At 38.5% G+C, this 16,648-nt stretch overlaps 1 protein-coding gene across 1 annotated transcript; it reads left to right on the top strand.

Annotated features, from left to right (window-relative positions):
- Positions 1-207: 207 nt before the first annotated feature.
- On the top strand, positions 208-4,860 carry RGS1 (regulator of G protein signaling 1). The gene is made up of 5 exons (XM_045981964.1): positions 208-401; positions 774-854; positions 1,692-1,753; positions 3,131-3,294; positions 4,036-4,860. Exons 1-5 carry the CDS (start codon positions 265-267, stop codon positions 4,219-4,221), a joined length of 630 nt encoding a protein of 209 aa, XP_045837920.1. The 5' UTR covers positions 208-264; the 3' UTR covers positions 4,222-4,860.
- The last annotated feature ends 11,788 nt before the right edge of the window (positions 4,861-16,648 follow it).

The following is a 16,648-nucleotide window of genomic DNA, read 5'->3' on the forward strand; positions in this document are numbered from 1 at the left end:
TGTGTGCCTCAGTATGCTTAATTTTCTTTCTTTCTTTTTAATCAAGTGACCTATTCTCATTTGGTTGAGTTTCAACCACAAGACATCACTGTGTGCTTCTTTTTTTTCAAGATCCACGTCATAACACACCAAGAAAGAGGGAACTTCCAGTGTCTGTGGTAACATCACTTGATAAACACTCATTTGAACAGCAAGAGCCCGTTTGCCTTTACTATATAAAGCAGCAGAGACGTTGACGAGCAGATTATTTGCCGAGTGAGGACTATGCGAGCAGCAGCCATCTCCACGCCAAGACTAGACAAAATGCCAGGAATGTTCTTCTCTACTAATGCAAAGGAATTGAAAGAAACTGATCATTCACTTCTTGATGATAAAACGCATAAAAAGAGGCCAAAGACTTTGTAAGTTCATTCTGTGTCTCACTTTGTGAATTTTGACTTGGATTGTCTTTAGTGGCAGAAGGATTGAGAATGAATAGAAGAAAATATGAGCACTTAGTTAATTAAATCAGAGAAATTAGCTGTTGCATATATAAATATATATATGTATATTCAGTTGTATTTTAAAATGAATCATGATAGGACATTAAATAATGTGGAAATTTTTGCAGACTTTGGCTCATAAAAATTAACTCAATCTTAATATAGAAAACTGTTGTAGCAGCTATTTTTATTATTGCCTTGTTCCTTGGAGAAGCTTATTTCATGTTCCTTGTACAAATAAAATGTATTCAATTGAAGAAATGCAAATATTCATGTTTGTATCTTTTGTAGTGGGATGGATGTGAAAGCGTACCTGAGATCTATGATCCCACATCTGGAATCTGGAATTAAACCTTCTAAGTCCAAAGACATGTATGTATACTAATATGCCGAACTATCATTTTTTAAAAGATTTTTATTTATTTATTTGACAGACAGAGATCACAAGTAGACAGAGAGATAGGCAGAGAAGGGTGGGAGGTGGGGTGGGGTGCGGGGAGCAGGCTCGATCCCAGGACCCTGGGATCATGACCTGAGCCGAAGGCAGAGGCTTTAACACACTGAGTCACCCAGGTGCCCTGAACTATCATTTTTTTAAAAAACCCTATGCATTATCTCTCTATTGGAGCAAGTGATTAATACTGTGCATATTGGACCTTGTTTCTCTTAAGTAACAAACCACGTGAGAGTAGACTACATTACTACCAGTGTAAATTAAGTACCAGCATGGGTGTGGATAATCTGCTATTTGCTACACTATTAGAGAAGATGTAGATTTCTTCACATTTTATTGGCAGATATTTTCATAACTGTAGTACTTCTTTTTTTAAAGATTTTATTTATTTATTTGACAGAGAGAGATCACAAGTAGGCAGAGAGGCAGGCAGGAAGCAGGCTCCCTGCTGAGCAGAGAGCCCAATGCGGGGCTGGATCCCAGGAACCCGAGATCATGACTTGAGCTGAAGGCAGAGACTTTAACCCACTGAGCCACCCAGGCGCCCCATAACTGTAGTCCTTCTAAAGGAAGTTTTGTTATCTTGTAGATAACTTTTAATAAAACATATAGAACTAGAATCTTCATTCATGGAGTTATCAAAATATAGCAGCCATTCTGATTTCATGTGTGATCACACACACACACACACACACACACACACACACACACACACACAATATTTTACTAATTTGTGTGAATTTTGTCCCTGGCAGACTCTCTGTTAATGAAGTAATGCAGTGGTCTCAATCTCTGGAAAAACTACTTGCAAACCAAAGTAAGTATGATTAACTACTAAATGGTTTTGGGTTTAGCTCAGTACACTAATAGATTGAATGATTTCATTAAAATATAGTATTCTGGAAGGAAGAGTATGTGAAAAGTTGTATTCCAGTTTTCCTGTAGTCACTAATAGCTTCAGCATATTATGCCTCATTGTAGTGTAAGGTTGATCTAGCCCTCAGTTCTGTCGCTGTCCTTCAGACAAGTTTGTTGAGACAATTAGGTATTCCCATGGATCATTATAGGAGCAAAATTTAAAGTTATACTCGGGTTCTCAAGTTTCAGGTTTAGTTTTTAAAAGTAAACAAAACATCTCGACATGTGAACTGCCATTCTGAAAGCTACCTGTAGAAAGTGTTTCTGTAGCTGGTGGTTGTAAGAAGTAAGATGCATTCCATCAATTCACTATTTTACCATTCACTCATTCATTTACTCATTTAGCCTACTTCTATGTGGCAGGCGTTTCAGAAGTACCAACTATTTAAAAAACAAGGACACACCGTGCCTTGCTGCCTTGAAGGAAGTTGAGAAATGCAATATATAATTGTATTTTATATAACATGATCATGATAACATAGATATGATAAAAAGAATTTTTAAGCAGAGTCTTGTGGGGAGTTTCTGATAAGAGAAGGTAAAGAATGAAATCAGCTTGCCTTTCCCTCATCATGGCCATTGCAAGTCTCTTGGATTAGGACCTCACTCAGGTCTGGATGAGCAGTGTGGTCTCTATCTAGAGGATGAACTTTATCCTCTTCTCCCCACAAACACTCTTAAGAATCCTTGCTGGGGGGGTGGGTCAAGTAGTTCAATATGGTTCATCCCTCTTATCATCTGACTTAGTTTACAATCCAGCCAAACAACGAAATGGTATACAAGTGGCCCGTTTAAAAACCTCAGTAAACCATCAAACAGAATCAGTACATCAGCACATTTTCTGGCTAATATGAATTGGATGGGGGAATTATATTTGTTAATAATGAACATGATGTTAATGACCTTCATCAATGTTTGCTTCCCTAAAACACTCTACAGTCTGGCTAAGAGTTGGTATTTATAAGAAAAGAGATTGTTTTGTGATCACAAGAGCAGAATTTTAACTTAATTAGCAGATGGAAGCAAAGTGCAGTAGCCATCACTAAGCAGCTGTGGGACTGTGGACAGGTTCATCCGGTCTGAGATAAACTATCGGTGAAGGAATCTCTGAGGTCTTCCCATCTTTATGAATTATGACACAGTTATTAAAGTTAGTCCTTTCTTACCTTTGAACCTAGACAACACAGTAGTGTTTTTCTTGCAAATTTCTTCTTTAAGGTATTCATTTATTGGCTCAATTAATTTAATTATGTCACCCCTCAACCTTTCCTTTTAGTTGGTCAAGACGTCTTTGGAAATTTCCTAAAGTCTGAGTTCAGTGAGGAGAACCTTGAGTTCTGGCTGGCTTGTGAGGACTATAAAAAAACAGAGTCTCATCTTTTGCATTGCAAAGCAGAGAAAATATATAAAGCATTTGTGCATTCAGATGCTGCTAAACAAGTGAGTATTATCTTCATTATCATCAGTTTATGTGTAAAGGAACTTAGGTGCAGAAATAGCATTCCGCAGACATAGCAAGATTAGATCTTAAGTATCATAATTCCACTGCTAAATATTTAGGTATGTTCAATAGTTCAGTGCAATAATAATCTAATTTTCTATACCTGGAGACAGTAAAATGAAAAGATCGATTTTGCAAAATTAGCTAACATGACAGGGATGAGGTAAGGAGTAGCAATGTTGTTAGCCAGAATTGTATGTCAGAATGTCCTTAATGAGTTAGCTCATTTTACATGAGGAGAAAATACAGATCAGTGTAATACATACAGTTACAGCAGCTGAAATATTTTCAGTTAGTAGTATACCCACCTTCCAGTTCAATATTCTTGGTTATAGCAAAAATAAAGCCACACAAAGTGTCCTCTCCTATAGATTTTAAATGATCACATTTTCTGATGCATGTATCACTTTATATGGATAATTAAAATTTTCATGTCTGCCTCCTTTGCATCTCCCAACAATATGATGAACCAGCTTGGAACAAAGAATTTCTTGTGACAATTCTTTCTACCTCCATCACACCTATTACAGAGCTAGTATAGAGTAGGCAATTAAAAGATAATCAAGCTGATATAAATGAGGGTTTACTCCCATTGTCTTGAGGTGTTTCAACAAACAGTCACATCATAAAATGTGCAATACATTGGAAGTATGTATTAATTAGTGAGTATTTCTTTTCAGATCAATATTGACTTTCACACTCGAGAGTCTACAGCCAAGAAGATTAAAGCACCAACCCCCACGTGTTTTGATGAAGCCCAAAAAATTATATATACTCTTATGGAAAAGGACTCTTACCCCAGATTCCTCAAATCAAATATGTACTTGAATCTTCTGAATGAACTTCAGGCTAATAGTCTAAAGTGATCAGTTCCTGCCTAGAGAGAATTTGAAGATTATATCAAGGACAGAGGAACGTGCCAGTTATGGCTCCGTGGGTGAACAACCTGGCCCTTTTGAGTGACTCCACAGGCCCAGGGAAGGAACAAAAGACTCAAAATGGATTAACATGGAAGTTATCCAGGCTTTGGGTTGAAGGCACATAAGCAAGATGAGACCTGGGAGACGGAAGGAGACACTGTAGTACTGTCATAAAAAGCAGTGGACGTATCAGAAAATCCCTCAGAACTGAGAAGGCCGGGTAACTCCAGTTACACAGAAACTGTGAATGAAGGTTTTGAAACCGATTAAAACATGTTATAAGCTTCAAGGTCAACTGATATTTATGCTACATATTATTATATAGAGATTGTATTGAACGGCTGCAATCCCTTTAACTTGGATGGCTATTTGGAAAATATGTGCTTGAAACCACCGTTGCTATTATTGATGCTTGTAAGGGTTTTTGGTGTTTTATATTTTTTGTTTGTTTTTTGCTTGAAAGAGATGAAGGAAAGGACAATGTATTTAATGTAAGCTATTGCTCTTAAAACTGAGAAGACAGAATGTATTTGTACATTAAATTATCACAGTGTCAATAATAAATGAGTTTTCTATTAAAAGCAATTTCTGTTTATGTTTCTTTGCCATGTTTAGAAACTGGTATTTATTCCTCACATTTGACAAAAATTCAAACGGGGGTCTTCTACTTTCTATCATGTCTTCAAAATCTAAAACTATCATGCCACTAATCCTATATTTACGCATTGTGTATATCTATTGTACAGAGTTCATTATTTTCTATCTCTATTTTCTCTATCTCTATCTCTATTTTCTCTATTTTCGCTATCACAATGCATAAAAAGCAAACAAATAATGCTCTCATACAGTTGAGCTTCAAACTGATGAAAGATTGAAGAAGTCTTTAGAAAGGAGATGGAATAGTTATTTCAAGAAGTAATCCAACTATCAATGGATATTTTATTGTGATTTAAAGTTTATAAAACTCAATGCTCATAGCCATCCTGTGAAAGCTGAGACTCACACTAAGTCACTAGTTCCCAAATTCAGCTCTCAAAATCACTGAGGATGTTTAAAAAACAACTAGCACCACAGCAAAACCCCTCCTTTTTCAGGGCCCTATTCCAAACTGACTGAATCAGAATCTTGAAGGAATAGAGGACGAAAGTCTACATTTTTAGAAAGAAGACTCAGGTGATTCTAAAGGTAATTCAGGGCTGGGAACCCTGGGATCAAGGGACAGTCATTCCGCCAGGGACTGCACGCTGCTCTCAGATGACACAATCCGAGCTCTTTCTGCTATGCGACACTGCCCCCCACCGGCCAGAAGACATTTCCTAAATCACTCGCGTCTGTGACAGTCCTCTACGTGTCAAGTAAGCAGGAAAATAAGACTACTCTGTGGACATCACCTACAGAGCACAGAAAAATAATCGTGATGAAGCACATTCCGGCATAGCCTACGTAACTGTATCGTCCCATATTGTATTGAATAATCAGCCGTCCACACGCCACAGTGAAACCCTGCAGATGTTCTCAGTACAAGCTTACCCAGTCATCAGGCCCACAGCAAAGGTATGGGGCAATACTTAGATAAGATTTTAAAAGCATTATTCTTGAGTTTCCATGGGATAGAATCCAAATTGGCCCCACCTTAAGCTTTAGTCCATGGCTTAGCAAGTCATATAATAAGACTGGCTTAGGAAAAGTTCAGTTTTACAATAGTAATAATCAAGTATTTCTCTCCCTTACTCATTCCATTACTGAGTTCTGTCAATCTTTATTTTCTCACCAGTGAGCGTAGGAGACACACCACTTACTTGTTCTCTGTTAGCACTGCCTTGATGGAGGCTCTCAATGCTTGTTAATTCGTGTGACTTGTTTTTCCTCTGCCAGCCTCACCTCTTCAATCCATCCTCTGGATAGCCACAAATATCACCTTTGGGAAACACAGATTTGACCAAGTCATTTCCCATGACATATAAAATAAGTTGAAATTTCTTCTTCTGGAATCAAAAACACTCCCAGTTAGACTTTGATGGTATAATTCCCATTGCTCCCATCTGGGTACTTCCTTACCTTCATGTCGTCCTGGATTAATTGCCTTTTCTTGAATGAGCTCTGGCCTTCACTTTCTCCAGGCCTTTGGTTAATCTCAACAATCCATCTAAAATGCCTTTCCCTACCTCTGTCCAGTTTTCAAAATCCAGCCAATTATTCAAGGCCTGGACAGAATGACTCTTCCGCAAATGTTTTTGAAAACCTTCCATCACTATGTAGTTATTTTCACTGTCTAATGGACATGAACTGAGTCCATATAAACACAAGACACTCTGCTTCTATTTCCAGTACTACTGTCACATTACACAGCCCAGGCCCTTCAGACTGTGAGGCATGAGAAGTGCAACGGTCCAGTACACACTCTGGTCATAAAATAAATGCTTCTGGTCTTTGTCTTGTTAAGATGCCATGTTAAAGAGCCATCCAATTTTTGGACAGATGGTCAAAACAAACATCTGAGATTCCTCCTCATTAAAAGAAGAAGAAGAAGAAGGAGGAGGAGGAGGAGGAGGAGGAGGAGAAGGAGAAGGACAAGAAGAACAAATAAAATAACTCATCATGACAGCATAGATTCAAGATATTTAAAAAATACTTGAAAAGACAATTTTCTTTTCATTAGCATTTTTTACTGTGGTGTGACTCTCTTATAAGACCATTCACGGGGCACCTGGGTGGCTCAGTGGGTTAAAGCCTCGCCTTCGGCTCAGGTCATGATCCCAGGATCCTGGGATCTAGCCCCTATGGGGCTCTCTGCTCAGCAGGGAGCCTGCTTTTCCACTCTCTCTCTCTCTCTCTGCCTGCCTCTGCCTACTTGTGATCTCTGTCTGTCAAAAAAAAAAAAAAAATCACAGTGATATGATTAGTTCTAATGACATCTACTATTTACAGAAATCTAATCCAACTGCTTAATCTGAGTCTCAGCTCACAGGTTGTTTTCCATTGTCATATTAAAGCGGTGGCAGTCAACAATATGTGTGGTTTAAAACTCATTAATTAAAGGGTCATCTGGGTGGCTCAGTCAGTTAAGCATCTGTCTTCAGCTCAGGTCATGATCCAGGTCCTGGCATTGAGCCTGGCCTGGGGTCCCACATTGGTTGCCTGCTCAGTGGGGAGTCTTCTCCCTCTGCTTCTTCCCCTGCTCCTGCTCTCCCTCTCTTCCTCAAATAAGTAAACAAAATCTTTAAAAAATAAATAAATAAAATAAAACTCATTAATTAAAAAAATTGAAACAAATATACTTTCCTGAGATTTATTTTACATATTTCTAATATGTGTATCACAGAAAACTTGGAATCTAAGAAGATAGAAATGAGGGTGATATGTACTTTATGATGCTTTAATAATTTTCCCACATTTCAAGTGAAAAATGTGTAACTTCTAAGAAGTTCTTTAACTCCAAGTTTTCTTAACAAAAACAGTTATTCAAATAATAACACATTAGACATTAGATTTGTTTCTAAGAAAGGTATTTGCTATTGTCCTTTATTTAGTATGCATTTTTACTTGTTATAATATTTGCTGGCTAATTTTCTTCATTTTTTTCCAAAGGGACGGTAATTAGGATAGATCTTGAAGATTAAATAAAGCCTACCCAGGGGAAAAGAGAAGTGGGAACACTTCAGTACACAGAAGAGTCTGTGAAAAGGTCAGGAAATCAGGAAAAAAAAATTGTTCAGTAGTAGGGATTTATTTAGTTGGGCTGGAAAGAGTAAGAGGGAAAACTAAGAAGATAGTTTAGGAAAGATTCTAAGAAGAGATATAGTCCACTCCAAAGAATGTATATTTTTTTATGTGGTAGGTAACCACTGAAATTTTAAGCAAAAGAGTTAAGACATAGCTGTTGTTTTGGATTGTCTACTATGGGCCAGGCACTGTGCTAGCTACACATCACTTGGTGAGTCCACACCAAAACTCTTAGAGGTAAGCACTCTTAACCTAATTTTATTGATCAACAAATAAAGAAACAAAATTGAAAAAAATTACCTAAGTATCCATAACTAGTGAGTAGCAGAGCCAAGATTTGAATCCAAGTGTGTGTGTTTCCAAAGACTTTCCATTATCTCACGCTTTTTTCTGAACATGAGATGATTATTTTGTGTTAAGATTTAGTGTAGAAGACACTTTCTTTTTTTTATTATGTTCAGTTAGTACATCATTGGTTTTTGATGTAGTGTTCAATGATTCATTAGTTGCATACAACACCCAGTGCTCATCACAACACATGCCCTCCTTATTACCCAAAGGAAGCCATCATTGAGGAAGGAAAGCCAAATGTGAACCTAGTTTTATTACCTATTTATTAGCCCAGCAGGAGAGATCAGGGCCTGAACTAGGGCAGCAGTCAAAGCAATGGGAAGGAGAAGTTCAACAGACAAAACTCGGTTAGCAATGTGCTGTGATAAATAAGAGAGAGCAATATAGGATACCTCTGGATTGTCTAGCCTGGACCCTCAAAGTTACAGCAAATTCCTTTCTGGCTATATTCTAAACATGTTCTCCTTGAGGCTTTTAGTTACAAATGTGCATTAAATAACTTGGAAATAGAAGAGCAGAGCATTGCAGGAAGACTGAGACATAAGCTTTTAAGAAGTTCCATATGCAAAATGAATTATGTAGTACTTTCAATAGATAACAGCGTATTCTTAATTAACCTACAGATGAAGCATTCCACATGTTTTCCTTCGAAGCTCACTTTCATCTTGGACAAAATCGAGACTTGCAAGTCATCATCCAGGTTGAGAACAAAAACCAAGAATAAAAGAGACTCAACACGTTTGCAAGCAAGTAATTGCTTTAGTGTTGAGTGCACCTTTCAAAGACCGGAGACAAAACCAAAGTCTAGGATTCAGGCCAAGAGACAGGCAAAGCGGTTGTCAAATACAAACAGAGGCCGCCACGGGGATCAGGGACACTAGACAACACAGAGGGTGGTGACGAAACTGACTCTGAGGCAGGAATTCTGCCTCCTTATATGGAAGTCCTGGCCCTTAACTTGACGGTGGGTCTACGTGAAGGGTGGAATGTTCCAGTGTTCACTTCTCCTCAACAGAGATAAACAAGAGGACTGGAGGCCTGCAGTTAGCTGGTCACTCTCTTGGCACATTCTTTATTTCAATCATTCCTACCTTCACTCTTCAAAATAGGTGAAATTATTTTTACCCATTATTTCTTGATAGAGAAAAAGAAAAACAGGAATTTTGTAGCTTTCAGATATTCCCTTATCTCCCCCAAACTCTCTGTTGCTATTCTAGCCAAACATGGTAAAACGCAGTGGGTTTGGATTAAATCAGTAAAATCCATATGTTTTCTACACATCTTATCTATTATGCTGTATCTTAAAACCTTCAGCTTGCATTAACTATAAAGTCAGATTGTATTCCAGCCTGTCCAGTGTTTTTTTTTTCCTTAAATCTGTCTGTTAATTCAGTATTTACAAATGATCCATTGTATAGGTAGAACATGTTCCCATATTAAGAACTGAATGAGATACTTTCTAGAATGTTCTTTGGCACAATTTTTACTAGAATGATTATAATTCCTATCTATGGAGCTAGTTAAGAGTGTCAAAACAGAGGGGAAGAAGTACAAAGTATCCCTCACTCAGCCGTTTTTAAATTCAGAAATCTAGAAACCTAGGCTCAACTATAAACTTCTGGAAGAGCCTAAATTATTGCTTCCTTAATAAATTCACCAGTTAATGACACTTGCTATATGCCAGAAGCCATACCTGATGACAGGAAGCACCGATAAGACAGAGCTCGCAATTACTGAAAGGCTCATGGTGCTCTTGGAAAGAAAAGAACAACAAAAAAATATTATAGTGAAATAGACTAAGCATTATAAGAGGAGGGGAGGGGAGAGACAACTAATATTGTATGATAGTCGATCTCCCCAGTAGCTCTTTCCAGGTCTCTGGTGAAAAGCCAAATGGGACTGGTGCCCCTTCATCTCCTTAATGGGAGAAGTCGTGTGGTGCTAACTTTTTAAAAGGTCATCAAGTGCTATCAACACTTTATATAACTCCCCTAGGCAATCAAGTTACATCAAGTTTATCTCCTTTAGAAAATTCTATTATCACTAACTCTTTTGGGTGCTATCTATTCCTTTCCAAAGTTCTTAATAAAAAGGGAGCAGTGAGAGTAAATTATACCTGTCTCTCCTTGAGATGCTACAAGGCTGACATGGCCTGCTGCTTCTCCTTCTTGCACCAGTGGAATTCGTGGGGTTCATCCCAGCTCAACAGGAACAGTGTGCATGAGAACTCAGCAATGGGAGTAGTAATTCTATCCTGGAGGAAGAATATGGCTCTAGAGAAAGGATGATTGCACAACAAAATGTGGATTAAATTCAAAGTAACCCAAGTAACTTTCTTTTTTTTTTTTTTTTTTTTAGATTTTATTTACTTATTTGACAGACAGAGATCACAAGTAGGAAGAGAAGCAGGCAGAGAGAGAGAGGAGGAAGCAGGCTCCCTGTGAGCAGAGAGCCTGATGCGGGGCTCAACCCCAGGACCCTGGGATCTTGACCTGAGCCGAAGGCAGAGGCTTAACCCACTGAGCCACCCAGGCGCCCCCCAAGTAACTTTCTGAACTGCTATATCATTGATTAATTGCAAGCTCTGTAACTCCCAAATAAGTGCAAATTTGGCATTATTGGGTTTCAAAAGGGCTAGAGTAAGTCTTTCCTACTAATTACTAATATTATTTACAGACTCAATATCACTTACTCAATATCATTTTACTTTAGCTGTTATTGTCCAAAAATAGTGGTTTCTTTTTCTGTTCCATTTTAGGAGGTTGTGATAGAGATTGCCTACATACTCACCAACCTTAGGCCCTCACCCTGAGCATCAGCAAGACTACATTTCCCAGGTCCTCTGACAATGAGTAGTAAATATAGAACCTTCTATGAATGTTTCCATACAGTCAATATTTGGCTGGGTATTGCTCCTCAGTAGCTATTTTACTTGAATTTGGTATTTTGCCTTGAATTACAACATGGTATTTTACCTTAAATTATTAGGGCCACAAAATTGAGTTCTGTCCAGGGGGCAGAAGGGATAGGCACAGCTCCAGGGCTGACAAGAAAACACTCTGATTGTCTCTCTCTTCTCCATGTACACTGCTACAAGCAAAGGACTCTGATATTGCAAAGCTACGTGGTTTGCATGCAGAATCACCAAGCCCAGTACAGTCAAGCAACCTACACCAGCATTTGTGTGAGTGAAAAATAAAAGCCTCTAAGATTTGGGGATTATTTGTTAGCGTAACAAGGGAGTTTTTCCTGATGAATGCAAAGACACTGATATACATATAGTATTTTCTTCAAAACACTATATATAGTGTTTTCTTCAAAAAGAAACAATCGCTTATTTCATATCTAAAGTTATTTGTAGACATCCTGGAAAAAAACAGGGCAATTTCTCTGTCACAACTCAGTATAATTTTGCTCCCACATTAGGCAGAGGTTATCTCTCTGACCTTGTGATTTTCTGTGAGATAGAGCTGCCTGGAACAGAGGATGTACACTATGGATGAGAACAATATGTGAAAAGCTTATTTCAGATGTAACTTAGAATAGAAAATGCCAAAAACAACACAAAAAGGGAGGTGAGGTCTAAGAAGCAGGAAAAGAACAAGTGATGGAAAATTTTGCAGCTGATAAAAACATGAAGCGAAAATAAGTTGCCCGCACAACGTGTATTTTCTACTCACTCGCTTTGACTCAGTTTAGGCCACATACCATGTTGACAAAAATACCTGAAGGCTTAAACAGGCCAATCACCAAGTTAGAGTCATAATTCCAAGAATATGTGGTGTGCAGCCCTGGAAAGCATGTCTGTGGTTAAGCTGGGATTTAGACAGGAAGTGTGAATTCAGGGCATCCAGAAAACCAGAGGGGTGAACTCACGGGGGCCAATTTTCCTGAGACCGAAGAACTATCCAAAGAAAGAATTCATCCTAAAAGATGATATACAAACTTGGACTAAAAATAGTGGGAGGAGGTGGAGGAAATGGAGTACTTTACATATGGTAGGAGGCTGACATTCATATTGCCCTTTGATGCAGGTCTGTAATCTGAGGGAGAGGAGAGGGCAATAAAAGAATGATAAACATAAAAAGAACAAATTCCCTGAACATTCTGTAAATCGTTGAGAACACATAGGAACAGGGTATCAGTCAAGTGATGGTGAAGCATTCTTCCCCTTTGGAGTTAGGATTAGAGCCCTGACTAGACAGAGCACACTGGATTGATAACCAGACCACTCCAAGTCAAGAAAGGCAAAGAACTGGAAAGAGCATGTTTGGTTGCTCCCATAGATATCATCCCCATCATGAGCAGGCACTTATGTCAGCTTAATATCTTATATAGGTGTAGGGGTCTTGAAAGGGTCTCTTTGAAGGAGAATAATATCCTTTTAACCCACCCAGGTTCTGATTATTTGAGAAATAACATAAAAATATTAAGGTGGAGACCACAATATTACAGATACAGCCTGGTCAGAGTACAGAGTCTTGGGAGAGAGCCAAATGGGTCTGCTAATTAAACCTTAGAATTAGACCAACTTGCTACCCAGTTGCAGGCAGTGTCAGACAGAGGCATAATTTCTATATAATGGATGGCATATGTGAGGAGCAAATATCCAGGTTGTCTTTTATCAATTAGGACAAGTGTGAAGAGTCAGTCCAGTGCGGAGCTCCTGGTTTATGACTAGGCCTGTTAGTATTGGAGTGTCTGCCCATAAGCAGCTCAGGTCTATCAAACCACCAAACCATAAAATCAGGTGACCCCACAGCAGCCACTCAGAGATGGAAATGGTAAATCCATGCTAAATATGAGCAGGTCTTATATATGCCCTATGGCAGCTTGGGGTTCTCTTATATCATGGAGGATGAAAAGCACCAAGTGTGTGTTGGGATGGTGTATAAGTTAAAGATGAACTGCTACTAGAATACAGTTCTGCTAAGGAGCAGGCCTAAAACAGAGTAGGGAAGTAAATTCCTCCCAGTGGCGAGTTTGGAGTGATGCACCCAGTCATCTACTCCATATAGAAAGAAAGTGACCTGAGGTTAGAATAGACATTGACTTATGGACAGTAAAGAATGGCTTGGCTAGTGGTTTGGAGCCTAGAAGGAGAATGATTAGAAAATTGAGAATAAGAAATTCAAGGAGAGATGCATATGGGTAGACCTACCAGAGTGTTCAAAAATATGAAGGTATGTGGTATAAAGATACCACATGGTCACACTTGGCAGAGATTATTGATCACACAAAAAGCATAAAGAACCAAGTATACAGAATAACTATACCAACTGACCTCAACCAGCCTTTCATCAGCCTATGTCATCATCTGTCATCATCTATCATCAATAGAATAGCAATGGTGGCAGAAACAGATATGCATTGGCCCAAAAGAACAGACTTCCACTCATGAAATTTGATCTAATTACTGTCCTTGCCAAAGTCCAACCATCAAGAAAAAGAGACCAATATTGAGCAAATGATAAGGTACCCTATCTCAAAGATGTCAACCAACCATTTCATGGCAAGTTGATTACATTGGACTCCTTTCAACCTGAAAGAAGTGATTCATCTTTACTTGAATCAACATATATCATCTGGGTTATAGGTTTGCTTTTCTTGCCAAGAGTGTCTTAGTCAGTACCACTCTAGGAGGGCTTAGATTTTTATCTGCCATTTTTGATTCACCAGTACGGGATCCTGTATCATCAAATCAAGGAACCTACTTCACAGCAAAGGTGGTATAGCAGTGGGTACATGGTTATGGGATCCATGGGTCATATCACATGCCATGATACCCAGATGTTGCCAGTCTGATGGAACAATGAAATCATCTTGTGATGGCACAGTTGAATCATCATCTTGAGATGATATCCTTTAAGGAAGTTATGTCATCTTCTAGAACAAAGAATACACTCTTAATTAATGACCATTATATGGTACTATGCCCACAATATGTAGAATACATGGGCCTGGGGACCAAGGGGTTAGAGTAGGAGTGGCCCCATTTGCTATCACTCTCAACTATTTGGATTCCAGAAGATGAATGCTTCCATCTAGGGTCAAACCAGAGGCACATTAAATTTGAAATCACAGGCACCCATTGCTTTCCTTGAGCTTTTTGTGCCCAAAAACCATCAAGCAAAGAAAGGAGTCTTTATCCTAGCAGAGGTAGCTGATCTTGATTATTAAGAAAAAACTGGGCTGCTGTTACAGATGAAGGATAAGGAAGAATATTTGGGGTACTCAGATGATCCCATGGGATATCTCCTGACACTTGAACAGTACACAGACAAGGGCAGCAGCCCAGCCTAGGATGGGCATGGTGACAAGGGAATCAGACCTCTGAACAATGAAATTCTAGATCACCCCCACTGCATAAGCTACTAACACTAGCACAAGAGCTGGCTCAGGGTGAGAAGAATCTAGAATGGGTAAGAGAAGAGAAAAATAATGAGGATCAGCTGTGGCCTCTAGACCAAATGTAGTGATAGTGTTGGTGGAGCACTTCAACCCACTGACGTTTCTCTAACAAATTCTCCCCAGGAAAGAGTGCTTCCAGAACCCTATAGCAGCTGTTTGTGGATATAGTTGAACACACTGTATGAAGCAATTATATCTGGGTGGTGCAAGAAGTGGACCTTAATAGAGAAGCCCTACTGGACTGGAGGACACAATCCATCTTTGGAACTGAAGTGCTATCTCTCCCCACAGCTGAGTTGAGGCTACTGAGAGCTCATTGATGACTTTCTCTCCAGGAGTCTCCCTTGTCCTAAGAAAGCTGCCTTACCAGGTCTATATTCCCTCTTTGGGAGCCTGGATCCAATGAATAGTCAGTGTAGGGTCCAAAAATCTGGCTCCCTTTCTTCAACAAAGTCATATAGGAAGGCCTATTTCATGCCCAAAACTCTTGAGAGAATCATCTGAGACCTATGATGCAGCTACATCATGTATTAGCTTAAGATTTACAATCCATCTACTTCCAAAAAAGGAGTTATATCCAATTATAAAATTAGCACATTATATAAAACAATAAAGTACAATGAAATAAGGCAAAACTAAAGGATATATTGCTCATTGTTTGCAACAAAATTTATTAAGGTCATTCTTCAAATAAAGATACTGGTGTAGCTGCTATGATCAACTAGGCACATGTTATGCCATCAATATGATCACAGCTTGATCTAGCAGATAGTATGTGCATAATCAAAATATGAAGACGAGATATCACAGTATTCATAACTATCAACATATATCATTTCTTTGATTCCAGAACAGTACTATGGGATAGAAAGAGCTGTTACTATTCCTATATTATAAGCCAAGATTCAGCAAGGTACTGTCACTTACCCAGCCAGTGGCCGAATTACTTTTTAATTTAAATCCAATTTTTTTTCTTTTACAGCATTATAATATTTGGATGATATCATCATCCATAGAGATGATACATTTTCTCAGTCATCATTAAAAAACCTCTTGGAGACATTGATTTTATATCATTTAACCATTTTGAGAATTTGCTTCATCTTGCTTGGTATCCTGCATTATTTTAAAAACTATTTTAAAAAAAACTATTTTTAAAACATTCAGTGTCTCTGAGTTACACTGAATACTATCTGCTAACTGAATATTTCAAGCTTTATAATGTTAGAATGACAATGTGGTAATTTGCTGACTCACTCCCTAGGAATTTCCACTGTTACGAAATTGCCACTTCATAGAAGGATGTTTGCTTAATAGTAATCAACTGTAAAAATAAAGAACAGAATTTTATTTTCAAAAGATTAGATTCTAAGTGTAGGTTTTGACAAAGAACCCTGAAGTGGCCAGGAATCATCAAATGGAGAAGGCTCACTTGATTTCCCAAAAGAAGGAAAAGGGATAGAAAAGAAAAGAAAAAAAGAAAGAAACAAACAGCAAGAGGATTTCTTACTCTGGACCTGAGCCAACGAGAAATATAAAGGTGTTGATCTGAGGTAAGGAGCGTTACCAGAGAGAGTAGCTGACCAGTGGGTCACTGTTGACAGGAAGATGAGACTACTTCCCTTGAATAATTGAGGGCACTTACTTGGAAGACAGGCTAAGGATGAGAACTAGAAAGTCAATGCAAAGAGGAGGAAAAAAAAAAGATATTAAAACTACTGCTGAGCAGGACAGAGAACTATGCCAGGATTACGGGAAGCACCAGAAAGCCAAAAAAGGGACATGTGATGTGTTCTGTGATGTGCTATCACTCACCCAGGAGCTATCTTGAGATGTAAAGTTATAGATACAGAGTACTTCAAGTTTCCTTCTTACTCACTGGTCAGGG

The sequence above is a fragment of the Meles meles genome, chromosome 17, assembly GCF_922984935.1.
Source record: "Meles meles chromosome 17, mMelMel3.1 paternal haplotype, whole genome shotgun sequence".
NCBI lineage: Eukaryota > Metazoa > Chordata > Mammalia > Carnivora > Mustelidae > Meles > Meles meles.

Excerpts from the sequence above, each read along its gene's own strand:
- RGS1 (XM_045981964.1), top strand. The coding sequence starts at position 265 with ATGCGAGCAGCAGCCATCTCCACGCCAAGACTAGACAAAATGCCAGGA. Across the intron at positions 1,754-3,130 it reads AAAACTACTTGCAAACCAAA|TTGGTCAAGACGTCTTTGGA; the intron begins GTAAGTATGATT and ends CTTTCCTTTTAG. Across the intron at positions 3,295-4,035 it reads ATTCAGATGCTGCTAAACAA|ATCAATATTGACTTTCACAC; the intron begins GTGAGTATTATC and ends ATTTCTTTTCAG.